Genomic DNA, 18,258 nt, shown 5'->3' with positions numbered 1-18,258 from the left:
AGGTTCCCTGAGGGTGGCAGGTGAGGTCAGCTCCCTTAATCCTCCCCATACAGATGGAAGCTGAGGCCAAACCACCCAGCTGGGAGGTGGCGGAGGTGGGATGCAAACCCCAGCCTGGGTGACCCACACCACTCTACCCTTCCCCTTGGGGTGGCAGGGCTGGAGGGAACTTCAGAGCTCATCTGGCCTGAGCCTCCCACTTTGGCGGGCTTCAGCTTGTGGGGAAATGAAGCCCAGAGAGGGACAGTAGCTTGCTCAAGGTCTGACAGCAAGCCAGTCACTGAGCTTGAAGTTCAACCTGTGCCCTTGGGGAGTCCAGCCTTCCTCAGGTCGTTGGAAGGATTGAATAAACTACCAGACTTGGAAGGACTTTTTTTTTTTTTGAGAGAGAGAGAGAGAGAGGGCAAGTGCGAGCAGGGGAGGGGCAGAGGGAGAGGGAGAGAGAGAGAGAGAGAAAGAAAGAATCTTAAGCAGACTCCATGCTCAGCATGATGCCCGACTCAGGGCTCGATCTCACAACTGTGAGATCGTGACCTGAGCCGAAAACAGAAGAGTGGGACACTTAACCAACTGAGCCACCCAGGCGCCCCACAGAAGGGCTTTTTATTGCTCTGCCTCTTAAGTGCTGTGTGACCTGTGTGGGCAAGCAGTGGACTTTCCCAGGTCATCTACAGAGCACAGGACCTGCACCCAGGGCCCGTGGAGATTAACCACCTTGCTCTGAGCAAAGGCTTCAGTTCCTCACCTTCAAGATGAACACGGGGCGCCTGGGTGGCTCAGCTGGTTGAGCATCCCAACTTCGGCTCAGGTCATGATCTCACAGCTCATGGGTTGGAACCCTGCATTGGACTCTGTCCTGACAGCTCAGAGCCTGGAACCTGCTTCGGATTGTGTGTCTCCCCCTCTCTCTCTCTGTGCCCCTCCCCTGCTCACACTCTGTCTGTCTGTCTGTCTCTCTCTCTCTCAAAAATAAAATAACCATTAAAAAAAAAAAGACGAAGATAGGACTGAAACCTACCTCAAAGGGCTAGGGTAGGGCAGGACCAACTAAGTATAGAAGGTACTGCACTTGGAATAGTACCAGGCTTACAGTAAGCATTCAATAAATGCTGGTTGGCGGTACTGGCTGAGGGCAGCCGAGCCAGGCGGGTCCTGAGAGCTTTTTTCTTGCCCTTTTCCAGAGGCCCTTTCTAGTTATTTCTACTCAAAGGGATGTTGGCTATCCAAGAACTGTGCTCCAGTGAGGGTTCCTGTGCCAGATCGGTGGGGTTCAGGGTCTGTCACCCTCCATTGGCGTCTGTTCCCCACCTGGGCACTTCTGGCTGCAGTAACCTAGCACTGCCCCCGCCCCCCAGCACCACAGATACATTCATCCTGCTCTCTGGGTGTCTGTTTCCTCACCTGTAAAATGGGTGCATTGGCTACATAGTCGTTCCTTTCTGAGGTCCCGAGGGAGTCAGGGGCTCTGCGACCTCGTCTTAGCATTTCAGGTGGTCAACATGACCTTTCTGTATGTGCTCCATCGGCAAAGTGAAATACCTCATGCCTTTGCTCAGAGCGAGGTGGTTAATCTCCACGGGCCCTGGGTGCAGGTTCTGTGCTCTTTAGATGACCTGGGCAAGTCTTCAAGCCCTGTTGAGCCTCGGTTCCTCCTCTGTCAGCACGGTGGCCAGCACACCAGTTTAGGGGGGGTGTGGTGAGCACGAAGTGGGCTCGGGCCTGGGGAGTCCTCATTCAGCCAGTGTCCTGCTGGAAGTACCAGGAGTTCGCTGCCTGTTCAGAGCCGTGCACCTCTGAGCCCCTCCCAGGCATAAACCCTGCCTGGAAACTTCTCAGGTTGAAGGAAAAGATTGGGAAATCCATCTAAGAGAACTGAAGCCGCACGGTGTTTGAAGACCAGTGTTCTCAGGACAGGGGAGGATATGGAGGGCAGGCCCTTGGCAATGGCACAGCACAGCCTCGGTCGTCTCTGGTCCCCACCTCCAATTGGCCTCAGGTTGCCTGGGATGTGCTGTGTGATCCAGGGAAGGCCGTGGGCCTCCCACGGCCCCAAGGGAGTGGAGGCTCTTCCCCATCTCCTGGCCAAGGGGCTTTAGAGACTTCATCTCCTCCTAGAAGTTCTCGTGTCCTTCCTACAAAATCAGAGTCAACAATAGGCCCCATTTCTCGAGCACCGAAGTGCCAGGCACTCACCTCAGCTTTTGACAGAGGTCTTTTATTACTTTTGTCTCCACTTACACATGAGGGAACAGTCCCAGAAAGGTTAAGCATCATGGCCAAGGCCACCCAGCAAGAGAGGGGACAGAGCTGGGATTTGAACCCACACTTAACTGATCCCGAACCACAAGAGTCGTACTAACAGTTGTAATGTTAGCTAACACGTACTGAGTGTCACATGCCGACCACTGGGGTCAGCCTTTTACACATACACTTGATAGTTCACACTCTTACTTTCCATTTTCCTTCTTTACTCACTAGAGTGTCTGTTCGTGAGGGCAGGGATTTGTTTTCTGCCTTTTTCACCGCTCTACTTCCAGGGCCTAGATGTTCAGTAAATATTCATAGGATTGCTTTCATTGAATCTCAGTAAATCTGTGAGGTGAGTACTTCTGTGATACCCAGGTTACAGGGGAGGCAACTGAGGCCCTGAGAGGTTAAACGATATGTGTAAGGTCACACAGCAAGTGAAGCAGCAGGCTCAGCTCCAGACCCTCGGCTTCGGAGGGAATGCTGGAATGTGACAGCAGCAGGTGAGGCCACGGGCCCCCCTGAATCCCTCTCGTCCCTCACAGGTTGTCTACTTCACGGCCACCTTCCCCTTCGCCATGCTCCTGGTGCTGCTGGTCCGTGGACTGACACTGCCCGGTGCAGGCGCAGGCATCAAGTTTTATCTGTACCCCGACATCAGCCGCCTGGAGGACCCACAGGTACACCGGGAGGCAGCCTGTTCTCCCTCCCACCCGGGGCCAGGCAGGGCAGGGTGCGGGGGAAGCGAAGCTGGCGGCCCAGTTTCCGCGGTTCTTGGGCACACGCATCTGGTCGGGCCGTCCGGCTCCGGTACTTTTCCGCTGGGCCGTGGCAGTTTGTTCACCGTGCACATGGGCCCTTCCCGCTGTGGGCGTATCTTTTCATGTCGAGGCCTCCTGAGGCCAGCCAGTTATAGTCTTCTTCGGGCCTTGTGCCAGGTAAGGGGGGCTGGTCTCAGGAGCCAGCCTCCTCCTCGCCCCTGGCCTCTGCCCGCAGTGGCCGAGAGGGCTGCCTCGTGGGGATGGGAGAGTCGGCTCAGGAGTGCCGCTTCTGGCTTCCTTGGCCGAGGTCGGAATTCAGAGTTGGCGATGAGCTCTTGGAAGGTCAGGGGGCAGATACTGAACGTCTGGCTCCTGGCAGTCAGCCATGTGACCGCGGGAGGTTGGAGAACACCCTACAATGTTTTACTGGCCCATTTGAGGACCTTTTGTCCCCGGGATCCTCAACCTTCAAGTTGCCTTCAAGGTCCTGTGCTGCTCTGGGTCTCCTCCCCACTGCCCTCTCGCCCTCTCCTAGGTGAGAGGGTGCTTGGCCAACATCAGAGGACAGCTGGGAAGGCAGTTTTGTGGCCATCGGAAGCTGCTCAAGGAAAGTTCTGGAGAGCAGCTTTGCCTGCATAATCCGTTCGGGAATCCTCCCCGTTCCAACTCGGGGGTCCCCGGACAATAGCAGTTACGGTAACGATAGCGGCCTTGACTTCACGGTCTTACCCTGTGCCTGCACTGGGCTGAATCTATTTTGCGAAAATAGGCATGATAGTGCTGTGCGTCAGGGCAGTGGAGCCCATGGTACAGATGTGAAAACTGAGGCTCCAGGCGGGAGTCCCTATTGCCCACAGTCATTTCATAGTTGGAATTCAGATCTGTCTGCTTCAAAAGTCCATCCTCCTAATCCTGACGCTCAGTGACTGGGGGTTTCTTTGACTTCTGGGCTTCCTTGCAGCTCAGTATTGCCTTCAAAGACGCCTTGGATTCCAGCACAAATGCTCTCGTTGCAGTCAAGAGTCTGCACATTTTGAGGTGCCCAGGGCCCGCACTGCCCCCTCCAGGAAGCTGGTCCTAACGGCCCCTTCTCTCTCTCCTTACCACTCCCACCCCAACCCCCGTAGGTATGGATTGATGCCGGGACCCAAATATTCTTCTCCTACGCCATCTGCCTGGGGGCCATGACCTCTCTGGGGAGCTACAACAAGTACAAGTACAACTCGTACAGGCAAGTGTCACGCCAGCGGGCCTGGTAAACCTTAGAAATGATGATGTTTAAAGAAAAAAAAGAGAAGAAGTAGGGAGCGTGGCTTCCTTGTGTTGTGAATTAACTTGCTCCCTGACATATGTGTAACTTAGGGACTGTATGCTGCTGGGATGCCTGAACAGTGGTACCAGTTTTGTGTCTGGCTTCGCAATTTTTTCCATCCTGGGCTTCATGGCACAAGAGCAAGGGGTGGACATTGCTGATGTGGCTGAGTCAGGTATGGTGGTATTGGTGGCAGTGGTGGTGGGCACTGCCACCTAGTGTGTAAGCCAAGTACTGCAGGCATGAAGCCAGACCCCAGGGGGCTTTGGGGGGGGACGAGCCTGGTTTCCGAAACGGACCCCCCCCCACCAAGATGTCCCCCACGTATCAAAGAGTACAAAAGCTAAATTTTAAGCACTTTGCAATTTGGCCCAAGGGGCTAGCAGAAACATGGGGGTTGGTTAAGTTGGGGGAATACTTAGCTACTCTTGTGTGGTCTTCCCTCCCTCTCCTTCCCCAGCAAACTCCTGGTTTCAGCAACAGAAACCACTTTCCTAACTCAGGCCCAAGCCAGCCACCAGTCGGCATTCCATCACCACCTTCTCAGCTTTGGTTTCTGTATTTTGCACTTTGCTCCCAGCGCGCTCCCTCTAGCAAACCCATTCATTCATTCCACCGATGCTATTGATTTATGGAGTCTGCCCTGTGTCAGCCACCACCGTAGGCAGTGGGGTGGGAGAGAGACGGTGGGCATGGCGGTCGCCCACTGGGACCGTGACAGACCCAGTTTGGGGGTAGTTTGTGGGGACAGTGTCACCCCCTGGAGGCGTGGGGCCCTGTTGGTGGGGTGCTCCTTCCAGAAGTAGAGGAAAGTCTTAGAATCGTGAACTCTGCAAAGCCTGGGATCCTAGGCTGGGATCCTGGAGCTCCAGGAAGGTGGTTCTGGAACCTGAAAATGACAAAGCCTTCAGTTGCTAGAATCCTAGAGCCTCAGAACCACAGTATTCTAGGACTTGCTGCCGGAAGTGCTAAGTCCTGGAACTGCAGCCATAGAACTGCAGTGGCCTGGATATGGGAACAGGAACCGCAGGCTCCCGAGTTCCCCAAGGGCTATCTTTGTGGCTTCTCTACCTCCCTCCTGTCCTGCCCATTCACTGGGTGGGTGCTCATCAGCTGCCTGGAAGGTTTGGTAACTTTGTACATGTCCTCTGCTGCACCCGACCTCTCGATTTCTCACGACCTCTCTGGGCCCACATGGAGAGAGGCGAGGGTCCTGGGCTGAGGCCCCTCTCAGGTCCAGAGGACAGCCTAGTGTCCTAACTCCAGGGACCACCACAGACCAGAGTCAGGCATAGCTAGAGCCCTTGCCATGGCATTGCCCTGGCCCTTGTTGGAAACAGGGTGGCGTCCTGGCTTCTCAGCCACAGAACCCTACCGTTGGGGGTCAGGGGTACCTCAGCATTGTGCATTTAGACGTCTGTTCTGCAGATGAAGAGACCAGTGGCTTGAGAGCAAGGGCCTTGCTCGGGCTGATCAGGATCCGAGTTGGGGTCTCCTGGACAGGGCGCCCGCCACCTCCTGGACAGGCCCCTCTGCCACGAGGACGTCCTCTGCCTCCTGCCTTCCCACTCACCCTGGACACACGTGATAATTCTGGTCTTCCCTGTGTGAGAACGCATCTGAGCTCCTCTGACTTTCTCTGACCTCAGAGCCCGTGGGCCCTGCTTTCATCCTTGCTTGGCAAAGATGTTCTCTGCCCCCTCCCCACCGCCCACCCCGCAGTGTCGCAGGACAAGTGTGGCAAGCCCACGCATCTCTCTGCTGGCCCCCAGTCCCAGGTCGGACCATCAGACATAGCTTTCCTTCCCCAAGGGCCCCAAGAAGCAGGCCAGGGACTGAGGACACAGTTAATTCCAGAAAGATCCACACCCACTTGGGAGTTTGGCAGGTCCAGTGATGAGGGGGAAACCATTTGCAGCTTCTTTGCAGCGGCTTTTTTCAGTTGAGGGCTTGCAAAGCAGTTGTGATCGCCAGGAGCATGGAGTGAATTGGTGGTGGGATATATATATATATACACGCATATATATATATGTATATATATATATGTGTGTGTGTATATATATGTATATCTCGATATCTAAAATAGATCTTTCTCTGTGGACAACTAGGTACTTTTATATGTGTATATATCATCACCCTAAGTTGTTTTCTTCCTCCTGTCCACTTCAAAGACCTTGTTGTTTATTCCCCACGGTGATGTCTGAACAGCTGACAGATACCTCAAGGGTGATTATTTCTCTAATAAGCTTTTAACAAGCACCATATTGAGCGAAGTGCATTTGAACAAGATAATTATTTGGCCGAACGGAGTATACACGGCACGTGCAGCGGCGCGTTCTCTGCTCGCGGAGGGGCATGCATTGGTGCTCGGAGCGGCTGCGTGACTTCACATGGACTTCTCTCTCTATAGTTCCCCGTGCGCTTTTAGAGAAAGATGCTCAGACCCTCTCCCAGAGGCTGGCTTGAGAAAGGCAAAACTGAAATACAGAAACGAGTGTGTTGAGAACCTCCCCCAGGCCCCAGCGGGCGGCGGGAGGTGGGCGGCGGGTGGCGGGTGGGGGTTGGGGGGCCCCATTTTACATCTGTCTCGCAGTCGGCTGGACTTGAATCCACACGCAGTGACGCTTACCAGTCGGGCCAGAGCTGACGTGTAGGGGGACCAGGGGGGCCCCAGCGAGGTGCACATGGGGCTTCCGTTGCAGCTTGGACTTTGGGGTTTTGGTAGGACCGCCCCTTGGACCACTTCTCGTGGGATTTGCTACCATCGCCGCCTGAGGATACCCGAGTAGACTCTGGACAGTAGAAGGACTCGCCCTTGCCTGCCACATTTGTGGTTAACGCCCTACTGTGCGGTTTCTGGCTCCAAATTATTTTAAAGGTTTTTTGGGTTGGTTTTTTTTTTTTTTTTGGTGGTTTTTTTGTTGTTGTTGTTGTTGTTGTGTTTTGTTTTGTTTTGTTTTTTTCTCATTCTTAAGCTAGTCATTTGGTTTCTGATATCTGCTCTAAATATCCTGGCCTCTAGCCCTTTTTGTTTTCACATTTCTTGACCTTATTTATTTATTTATTTATTTTATTATTATTTTTTTTTTTTTTTTAAGTTGTGGATCTTACTTTATTTTTTCAGCCCGGGCCCTTTCAGGCCTCCTTTCTTTTGCTGCTTGCTGCCGCCTCTTAGAACCACAGGTCTTAATCACTGGCTCAGTTCTTAACCCCTGGCTTCTCCCCCCAGACGCGCCGGAGACAGGAGGAGACATTTCTCTATGTCTCTGGAATGTTTCCAGGCAGAAAGATGCCCCCTGAGCTGGCGGGGCTCCCGTCTCCCACACCGGGCCTCCAGATTCTGTCTGAGTCCCCTCCTCAGAAACCAGAAGCCCTTTTCTAGGAAAGTGGGCTCAGCATCTGAGAATCTGAGCACGAGAAGTCTCCTTGGGAGTCATTTCCTGGATCATGCCCCTCCCTTCTCAGGTGGGGAAGCAGGTCCCTGCAGGGGTGCGTGGTGACATAAAGAGAAGGTGGAGTGAGACCTGACTGGAAGTCTCGGGTCTCCGGAGCCTGGGGTCTTGCCCCGCGCACACCTCCCTTTAGCTTTGGGCCTTGCCTCTGATACTGCTCAGTGGGGTGCACAGACGCACCCCTGAAGCGAGGTTTGCCCTGCAGGGCATGGTTCTGTATTCTTTCACAATGTTTTAGTCATTAACTCAGAAGTAGAAACCTTTTCTTTGCCAACGGGGCCTTCAGTAGTCCGATAACCAGATCTTTCCCCCTTTGCTTCCTTCCAGCAAACGTTGGCCTGGTTACTCTGGTTTGGGGAGCCCTCCTTTTCCAAGCCGGCAGACTGGGTCCCAGGCTCGGTCCCATCTCCCGCCCCCAAATGGCCAGGTCTGCCGGATTCTGGTGTGTGAGGCCACTTGTACTGCTGCATAGGAGACAGATGCTAAAACGGGGCCCCACCTGAGCCCCAGTGCACCCCATCCGAAAGGGAGGCAGGCCTGGGCTCTTCCCCCAGGCACAGATTCAGACCTGGCTCCTCCCTGCATTTGGGGTTTGGGACACCGCCTCAGTCCCGAGTGTCTTTGTGTGAGCTCCAGTGCCCCGGGTGGCCGGGTCACTGATGTGCCTCCCCCTCTGCCCCTCCCCATTTTCTCTTCCCTTTAGGTCCTGGCCTGGCCTTCATTGCCTACCCAAAAGCTGTGACAATGATGCCGCTGCCCACGTTTTGGTCCATTCTCTTTTTTATTATGCTTCTCTTGCTTGGACTGGATAGCCAGGTATGTCCAGATCGAGGGGACGCCATACAGAGGGAGTGCCCAGGGGATTGTGGTTCTGGGAAGGTGCCCTTCATCGTGCCGTGTGTGACACTGTCACTCCCTTCCCGCCCTCACCTCAGACTTGCACCAGCTTCAGCCAGCAAGGGTTCTTCCAAGACCCCAGGGGTAGAAAAGGCCTCAGGGCAACAGGAGGAGGACGTCTGCCCCAAAGCTCGGGTCTTTGGCCCCAGCAAGGGGAAGTGGATACCTGAGGCGTGTGGTTAAAATGAAACTTAAGACGGGAAATAGAAGGTCAAGGCCAAGTGGTGATGATGATGATGTGTTCCGTGGAGGGTCCACACGGGGGCCCAGGACATGGCAGGCAGTTCAGGGAAGGGGCGACAGTGCCTGCCCAAGCTGTCACTGATTGTCCTAAGTGCAGCCAGAGAAGCCCAAACCACACATGGTGTTCTGTGATTCCTGGCGCATGTGAGTAGCGTCCCACAGAGTGAAACCGTGATCCTCCAGCGCTGGGGAGCCTCGCTCAGGCCCACCCTGTCCTCTGGCCAGCCCAGTTTCTGCCCTCCCAAGGCACGGCTCCATCTATACCAACACTATTTTCCTGCACTTCTGAACCCCTGTGTCCCGCCCCTGCAGGGCTCAGACCTCCATGGGGTGTGTCAGTGAGAGCCAACCAGGGGCTGAGACTGGCTTCGGAGTAACAGTTCCAAGCCCCCATGCTGTATGACATTGGGCACATTCCCTCCCCTCGCTGAGACCCTGTTTTCTCATCTCGTAAATGGGTGTGATTATACCCACATTGCCTTGTATGAAGTACCAGGCACAGTGCCTGATACAGAGCAGCACGTGGTGCTTGGAAAACAGAGTTCCCTTGGAGATATGTGTATTTTCCTTGGGGTTGTCTCAAGATGACAGTTGAGAGGGCAGACGTGATCCAGGAGTGGAGAGTTAGGATGCGCAGGGTGGGCTGGTGGTATGCCCAGACCAGAGTCCTGCACACGGTGCCACCACCCCGGGGCCGTCATCTGAGGTCCATCGCTGAAAGGCAGGCACTTTGCGGCCTTCTGTGTGGTCTGGGTATCTGGCTGCCTCATGGGAAACCTTTGGTCCAGAGGTCTGCTGCCAGTTCAGGAGAGGGCTTCACCACCCACCCCATGGGCAGCAGCCTCAAAGTCGCTGCCCAGGGTGAGTCCCTATGGACTCAGAACCAGATAGGAGGAACGTCTTAGAAGGTCAGGCAGAGGAGAGGAGGCAGTCTGCCAGCAAGGTCAAGAACAGAGTGAAGGATTTGGCAGGAAGGGGACCAGGATTAGCAGAGAAGACAGAGTGGAAACATTTGGGAGACTGAAAACAAAATACTTGTGTAGTTGTTGGTGGGCTTGAGCGGTATAAACAGCAAGAGGAGTCCATTAATCATCTCTCGTTAATGAGTTTGGCCTTCGGAGGCCCCAAGCAAATGGCTTTTATAACTTCTTCCAAATCTCTAAGTGAAAGCAAAAAACAAAAACAGAGAGTGGTTAATAAATGACAAAGCGTGACGTCTCCATGGGCCCAAAATGGGCCTCTTGGGCCAAGGAAGCTGCTTCCTGAGGGAGTGGAGGTGGTTTATATTAAGTTTTCTCCCTGGGAGGCAGGTGGGGCCTGACTGGCGAGGCACACCTCTGAGCCAGGCCTCATGGTGGCCAACGGGCTCAGGGAATCTTGGTGAGCTCTCCAAGCCAGCCTCAGAGGGAGCTGGCACCCTTTCCACTCAGAACCTGGAACTCAGGGCTCAGAGCCCTTCAAATGACCTGCCTAATTGATATCCCACGAAGGGCATGAGTAGGATTTGAACCCAGGGAGCTAGGACATAATGTCTCAGGGGTCTGATGGCCTAGGTTGGAATCCCTCCTTTGCATCTATTTGCTAAATGTGAGCTCGCAGATGGTGGGGGGGAAGGTTTTGCAGATGCTGGTGACCGCCTCACGCCCCACCAGCACTGTGATATAGTCAGAGCGCTGTCCTGCGAGGTGTTTCTGTGGGCAAGTCTTCATGTCAGGCTTTTTATGTACGTGTGTGGCAAAATACACAACATGAAATGGACCATCTGAACCATTTTTAAGCATGCAGTTCAGCGGTATGAAGTACATTCATGTTGTTGTGCGACCATCGTCGCCACCCGCCCCCGGAACCTTTGTGTCTTCCTAAAATGAAGCTCTGTCCCCATTAAATACAACTCCCCATTCCGGGGCCCTTTCCCTGTCCTGTTTATATATATATATGTAAACTCTTTAATCTGTAGCGTCTCTACAGCTGGGTACAACTGTTGCCCTGTAGAGCCAAGAAAACTGAGGCTGAGCAAGAACAAGGGATCGGCCGAGGCCACGCACAGCTGGTTTCAGGAATGGGCTTGGTTCTGGGGCTACCCATTCCCTGACCTGCTAGTTCATCCCTCCTGGCCTTATCTTGGAGTTCCCCCCAAATAGCTTCCTCTCATGGAAGTGCAGAGATCCATAGCCAACCTCAGGCAGAGGCCTCTCACTGATGGAGTGTGCCCCCCCCCCACCCCAGGATGTCTGGCATCTGCAGGGAGCACTCTTTGACTTAGGGACCACTGCGTATTTCTTGGTGAGATGGGGTGGGGGTGGCATGCACGTGGAGGCAGATGCTTGCATAAGATAACAAGTAGCACCAGTGGAGGAGAGAGCTGGCCCCCATCTCCCTGGAGCTCACTCATCCCCTGACATGGGTTTGCAGCAATCACCCAATTACCAGCTTACTCTTGTGATTTCACATCTTTGTCCGCCTTCCTGCCGAGCAGGCAAGACCTTCCCATTTTACAGGGGAGACAGACGGACATTTGGAGAAATCAGGGTCACATAGCTGTTAAGTGAGGGAGGTCTGAAGAGGCCGGTGGAGCAGGGCTGAGGGCTGGGGCTGGCATTCTCCAGAAATGGAAGGGAGCTTGGAAATGAGGGGCGTGTGCTGGTGTTGACCCTGCCCCACAGTGACACCGGACCTTCCTGCCTTTAATTTCCCCATCTCAAAAAGGAAAGAACCTTTGTCTTTAACTCCTTTTGAAGCTTAATGTTTGGGTCGCAGGTTTGCTGTAATTCAGTGGTAATTTAAGTTGAAAACTCTGTGGCTGACACATCAGTCCGAGGTCAAAACATCAGCCCCTCCTCTTTGGGCCCCTTTCAAGAGCCTCTCGCTCCTCTTTTCCCTGAATTCCTGGCAACAAAGGATCATTTCTCCAGCCCCTCTCAGCCATGAAAGGGATTCGCTCCCGGTTTGTATCCCTTGATCCTCCTGTGATGCATCCCAAAGGAATAAGTGGTGGGATCTCTCTTGTAGGAATGCTGGGGAAACATCCTTCCCAAATGCCTCTCGGATGAAAGAACAGAAGGGTCAAGGCTTTAGCTTTTCGACTTTTAAAGGAATGAGACAGACCGGCCTTGGAGGGTATGTTGGCTGGCAAAGCATTTTGGCAGTAGTCACCCAAATGTAAACTGCTTCTACGTGCCCTTCGGTCCTGAAGCTTCATTTGTAGATTGTGCTCCGGATGCTTCTGCCCCAAAGATAGAGGTAGAGGAGGAGTCTTTGCCCAGACCAGTAGCCGCAGAAGGGTGGAACCCATCCATTGGGCACTGGTTACATCCATGACAATAAGCGTCCACAGGACAGAGTTTCCTGCTGCATTTTAACAGAGGCAGCTCTCCATGTAATGATCTGGCTCCGTCTCCAAGTTATATGTTAGAAAGATTTAGAAAGATTGAGAATCATCCTAGCACATTACCCAAGGAAGGGCCTCTTCAATGGGTTTTCTTACCTTTGGGAGCCCAGGGACGGGTTCCTGGGGTCACAGTTAGCATGTGGCTCACACACGTGGACGCTTAGGTGTGCAGGATATCCTCGTGGATCCACGTTCCCCACAGAGCTAAAGCCATTGTGTGAATCTGATGGGGAAATGGGGGTCCAGACTTCCCCTGAGTTACCCATTCATTCTTCATGTGTCCACTGAGCAACCACATGTGCCTAGCCCACCTGGGCACTCCAGGCCCAGAGACGAGGGGGCACTGCCCTTGGTGTCAGAAAGGACCAAGACCAAGATGGGGGGAGGTGTTTGTGCCAATACCTATGTGCCAGCAAGTGTGAGAAGGTGAGGGTCAGCATGAGCTTCAGAGAAGTGGTCATTCTTGAGTGAAGTCTTAAATGACAAGCGAAAGGCATTCTGAACCAAAGACACAGACGTGCAGGATATTTGGAGGACTGTGTGTGGCCCACCGTGGCTAGACCGGCTGGCGGGGCTCCCCAGGTAGAGTTCAGGAGACCACATTCACACATTTGGTCTTGACCCCGCAGGCTACTCCGTGAGTGCCAGGAGTCTCCTCTCTGAGCAGAGGGGAGGTGCTGGGCATCTGGGACTCAACCACTCTCTTCTCCTCCGCAGTTTGTTGAAGTCGAAGGACAGATCACGTCCTTGGTCGATCTTTACCCATCCTTCCTAAGGAAGGGTTTCCGTCGGGAAATCTTCATCGCCTTCATATGTAGCATCAGCTACTTGCTGGGGCTGGCGATGGTGACGGAGGTAGGTGGCTTTCTCACCTGGCCCGAGGGACCTCCTCTTGCAGGGCTCTTGGTGACCTACACATGCTTCAAAGACCAGTCCAAGGCTGTACTGCCCCTCCTCCCACTGGTGGAGGCAGTGGCTAGGCTGTAGCACCGAGATGGGTTATCTCCTGGCCCCACCCAGTTCAGGGATCCCACCCTGCCCAAGGGACCTGGCCTACATTTCGGGCAGCAGGAGACAGCTCAAGACCCAGCAGTTGACCCAGACTTCCCAACCCTCTCTCCTGTTACCATGGCAACACCTTGGCCACCCCCTGCCCTCCGTCTCTCCCTCGTCCCAGGATGCCTGGGAGAGAGGTGCTTCAGCCGAAATCCATTTTAATGGCAGCTCTTTTCACCCACGACTGTGCCACAGCCCTTCTCAGGCCCGGAGGGGAGGTGGAGACATTCAAAAAGATAAATGCAGTCCTCCTGGTAGATACCACCGGGGCGGTGCTGGGCCTGTGTGGTCAGCAGGGAGTGTGCACTGTTCAGAGGGTGGGCGGGGGCCCTGAGGAGGCTCCATCCAGAAGGGAAAAAAGATGCAGGAACAGCACAGTGTCTCAGGCAGAGGTGGGCCAGCTGTCTAAGAAGAGGCAGCAGAAAAGAAAGATTATTGCGCTAAAATAAACATGGAAGCCTGGCATAGGCCTGGGGCCTGCTGTCTTATGCCCCCCTCCCCACCTACCACCCCTCATTCTCCAGCAAATCACTGCATTTGCTCCCAAACTCTGTTCAGGTTTCACATCACCACTTTTTCCTACTGGAAATGCAAATGACTGTTTCTCTAGAAATGTCTTTAAGAAACACACACACACACACGCGCGCGCACACACACACACACACACACACGCATGCGCCAAAGGCAGATCACAGCTCCACACTGAGCAGTTGGCTTTCACTGAAGTATCCTCTGTTGGCCCCGGTTAGTTTTCAGCACCTGCTTCCGGAAACCCATCATTTTTACTGAGGAAAACATCTTTTGCTTTCATTTTCCTGTGTGTATTTGTGTGTGTTTTAAGATTTTATTTTCTTAAGTAATCTCTGCACCCAGTGCGGAGCTTGATCTCAAAACCCCAAGATCAAGAGTCGCACGCTCCACCGACTGAACCAGCTGGGCGCCCCTGTGTGTCTGTGTTTGTTAACTAATCTGTCAAACATGAAGTTGAGCATCTTTCTACACATGTATCTAGTCATCATAGTCTGTGCCCATTTTCCTCTTGGGTTTTCTATTTCTTACTGATCTGTCAAAGCTCTTTATATATGAAGGGAATTGGATACCAAATAACAAGTCAACCTTCTCTGGTTTTTTTCTTCATAGGGTGGCATGTATGTGTTTCAACTCTTTGACTACTATGCAGCTAGCGGTGTATGCCTTTTGTGGGTTGCATTCTTTGAATGTTTTGTTATTGCCTGGATATATGGTGAGTACGGACTTTGGCATATACTCTCTCAAGTCTCTTCTTTGGGTGTCTGTATTTAGAAGCTTCCAAAACAGAATTCAAAGGGGAATTCACTCTGAGTTGAACACAAAGGCTTTCCCTACTTGGCATTTTCCCCTCAAGGCTTCCCCTTTTGTACAGAAATAATATCGTTGTGGCCACATGACATATTCTCCCCATGCTAAAGGTGCAGGGTGTGACTGTATGTTTTGAGAAACACAGAATTTGTCTGTGTAGGGGGGTCTATCTATGATTTACTGCTCTGGGACCCAGACATGGTCTATTTTAATCCTCTTGAGACCTTGGATTGGCCACACCAGGATTTGGGGGCTGCCTAAGTTTGCCTAAAAAAATATACGATGCCCAGTTACATTTGAGTTTCACATAACTTCAGATGAACATCTGCCACTCTTGGATCTATGTGGTGTTGAGCAGCAGGGACCTTGAGCAGACCCCCGAGTCCCCCTCGTGGCCCTTGAGCCCCTGCTGTGCAATTCCCAGGGTAGATGCTGGCGTTGGGCACAGTGTCACTCTCTGTCTCCCTCCATCTCTCCTAGGCAGCGATAACCTTTATGACGGTATTGAGGACATGATTGGCTACCGGCCTGGGCCCTGGATGAAGTACAGCTGGGCCGTGGTCACTCCAGTTCTCTGTGTTGTGAGTTCTGCCCTGCCTGGCTTGTGGGTGCTAGCCTTTTGTCCATGGGGCTTGACCTTATCACCTGCTGAACCATTTTTTGCTCAGCACCTGCCAAGCACTGGCCTGTAACAAGCCCAGTGACACCTCTGCCTGGGAGAGGTGAGGCAGCAGGCTGCTCCCAAAAGTTCCTTGAGATGAGTTTTGAAGAATAAGTAAGAGCTTGTCAGGAAGAGAAAATAGAAAGAGCATTCCTGGCAGAGGAATCAACCTGGGCCGTGCAAAGGCAAGGCATTGCGGAAGAGGAAGGTGTGTCGGGGCATGCGTGTCGAGAAATTCAGGGGGTCCACAACAAAGCACATAACCTTTCTCCAAGCCCTTCTGGAGCTCATGAGCTCAGTTTGGGTCACTGATCAAATTGAGGGGCCTTTAGGGTGTCAAATGGAGAGAGGTCATGGACACTGGAAGTGAGGTGTTTCCATGGCAGGGTGGGAGTTGTGTCCAGAAAGGGGAAATCCCAGCAAAGAGATGCTCTGGACTCTCCCAAGAACAAGGAAGCTTCGTACCCACCCAGGACTCAAGGGCAGTGATGTGCCACATTCCTCTCCCCCCGCCCCCCACCCCCGTGCCAGGTTTCCCTTGCCCGCCATCTTGGAATGCAGGTTAGAGCATGCCCAGACACTCCATTTCAATCTTTTCCCCAGAGGTTCTGGCAGAAGGGAAGTCCTCTTCTTCCCTGTCATTATTTGAAACCACTTGTGAGCTTTGGAGCTAATTGCAGGGGAAGACATCTGTTAGGCCATTCTTGGCTCGTGCCATGAGGCGCACAAATGGCAGAAATGTTCCTTGCGTTTAGGAACCAGGTGCTGAGGGATGAACGGGCCCTCCCCTCAGTGAGCCTGCTCTCAGGGCCAGAATAAATCCAACACGGCCGTGAACTCGCAGTGTACACCTCCCTTCTCTTGGGGCCCTGGTTTCCCCCGTTTGTAATGGCAAGGAGGCTCTGCAGTGAGAGGTGAGTGACAGCCGACAACCTTAGGTTTGCTGTCATTTAGTATGGCTGTGGCCTTCTCATCTGAGGTGCATGTTTTCCCCACAAAATGCAATAAGCTGTAGCAACCAGCAGCCGCAACAACTGGCAAGTTTATCGTGGGAGATGAATTTAGTTGGGTTCAGAGCCCATGTTCTTGTCCTCACTCAACAGTGGTTTGTGAGCACCTCCTGTCACCACTCCGTCCCTCCCTGAGATGAGGGAGGGGTAGATCAGAGGTAGGCTGTATCCCCAGGCGGTGGGATGAGGTGACCCTGGTGGAAAGAGGAATGTGAAGGGGCAGGTACCAAGCTTCCTCGTGCTGGGAGAGCCCAGAGCAGCGCTCTCCTGGGCCCCATCCCCATCTAAGCTACACCCCACCCTTAGGGATGGAAGCAACAACAGGGCCAGGCAAATGGTAGTTGTCCCCGGGAAAGTATCTGTAGCCTAATGCTCTCCCTTCCCCTGCCACCAATTCTGATTTATGTGGATTTGTCTTCCCGTCAAACCCCAGTTATTAGATAATGAAGATTTAAGTCCTTTTTACGTTGTGGATCCATCCAAGGCAATCCTGGGTCATATATGAGATGCTATAATTTTGACCAGAAATAAGCCCTGGGCCCTCCCAGCAAGCCTTATATGCTCTTCTCAGGGAAATGTGGACTTTGCACAGGCTTTGGGGCTCAGAGCTCACCGCACCCCACCGTTCATGGATACTGATGGCCACTGGCCACTGGCTTGGGCTTGGGGCTGGACACACCCCCACAGGGCAAGACCCAGGTCTGCATCCTGTCCTGGGGGTCAGGGATGGAGATGGGTGAGTGGGGGAAGGGAGGAAAGGCTTTCACCCATGCAGCTAACATTTATCATGCACCTGCTGTGTACATCTGGAGCTGCACCAGGTGTTAGAGAAACAGGGGAGCAAGAGAGACGTCCTGCTTGCCCTCGCCGATTCAGTTAGGTCGGGGGAGCATGTGTGAAGAAGTAATTATAACCGTATGCTTTCTGGGAAGGAAAGGTATGGTCACCTGACAGAGTCCGGGCAGGGCCTAGACACGTAAGACGAAGACAGGACCATTTGAGCTAAATGAGGATGGAGGGTAAGGGCTCGAGTCAAGAGAACAGCCTGTTCTAAGGCCCCAGGGCATGCAGCTAAGGAGCTGGAAGGATCTCGGGACAGCTGGAGTGCAGACATGGAGAGGGGGTGGCAGGCTGGTGAGGGGTGAAGGGGCACAGCTCTTGGCTAACGTTGCTGGCCAGACTGAGGGATTTGGACTGGATCCTGAAGGCACTGGGGGACCACGGAAGGGTGTTGAGCAGGGAAGCGACGTGGTCAGGTTTGCCCCAGGGGAGGTCCTCAGGCAGCCGAGTGAGGAAGGGCGTAAGGCCCCTTGAGTGGGCCCTGCCCTGCTCCTAGAGCCCCCTGCTCCTGATGCCAGGGCCCCCCTGACTACCCCATCTCTCTCCACAGGGATGTTTTATCTTCTCTCTCGTCAAGTATGTACCCCTGACCTACAACAAAGTCTACGTGTACCCCACCTGGGCCATCGGGCTGGGCTGGAGCCTGGCCCTGTCCTCCATGATGTGCGTCCCCTTGGTCATGGTCATCCGCCTCTGCCAGACGGAAGGGCCGTTCCTTGTGGTGAGCACGTGGGGCCGAGGCTGGATATGGGGGGTGCGGGAGGGCGAGAAGGGAGAGGGTGAAAGCCAGCCACTGGCTGTCGGCTGTTCCATTTGCTGTGTGACCTTGGGCACGTCGCTTGCCCTCTCTGGGTCCTAAACCCGTTGCCTGCCCCCTGGAGGGGTTGAGGTTGTCAGCAGGCATGTGGGGAAACAGGAACAAAAACAGTTCACATGGACGAAGGCTCTGGTGACATTCAGAGCAGAACTGTGGCAGGGCGAGGAATTTGCCAAGCAGAGAATGAGAAGTGGAAGGGTGTGACGCTTGGTATGTTCACAGGGAAGGACATGTGA

General features: G+C 53.6%; 1 protein-coding gene across 3 annotated transcripts in view; it reads left to right on the top strand.

Moving 5' to 3' along the window:
* SLC6A6 (solute carrier family 6 member 6) overlaps window positions 1-18,258 on the top strand; it is an 88,425-nt gene that overhangs the window by 62,767 nt on the left and 7,400 nt on the right. For all 3 annotated transcript variants that reach the window (XM_047832134.1, XM_047832144.1, XM_047832154.1), the window contains 8 exons: window positions 2,793-2,927; window positions 4,136-4,239; window positions 4,371-4,495; window positions 8,476-8,588; window positions 13,018-13,155; window positions 14,497-14,599; window positions 15,175-15,275; window positions 17,756-17,926. In XM_047832134.1, coding sequence (XP_047688090.1) covers window positions 2,793-2,927; window positions 4,136-4,239; window positions 4,371-4,495; window positions 8,476-8,588; window positions 13,018-13,155; window positions 14,497-14,599; window positions 15,175-15,275; window positions 17,756-17,926 — 990 coding nt within the window. The remainder of the gene's footprint in view (window positions 1-2,792; window positions 2,928-4,135; window positions 4,240-4,370; window positions 4,496-8,475; window positions 8,589-13,017; window positions 13,156-14,496; window positions 14,600-15,174; window positions 15,276-17,755; window positions 17,927-18,258) is intronic.

The sequence above is a fragment of the Prionailurus viverrinus genome, chromosome A2 (genome assembly GCF_022837055.1).
Source record: "Prionailurus viverrinus isolate Anna chromosome A2, UM_Priviv_1.0, whole genome shotgun sequence".
Classification (NCBI taxonomy): Eukaryota; Metazoa; Chordata; class Mammalia; order Carnivora; family Felidae; genus Prionailurus; species Prionailurus viverrinus.
This window is presented reverse-complemented; position numbering and strand designations above follow the sequence as displayed.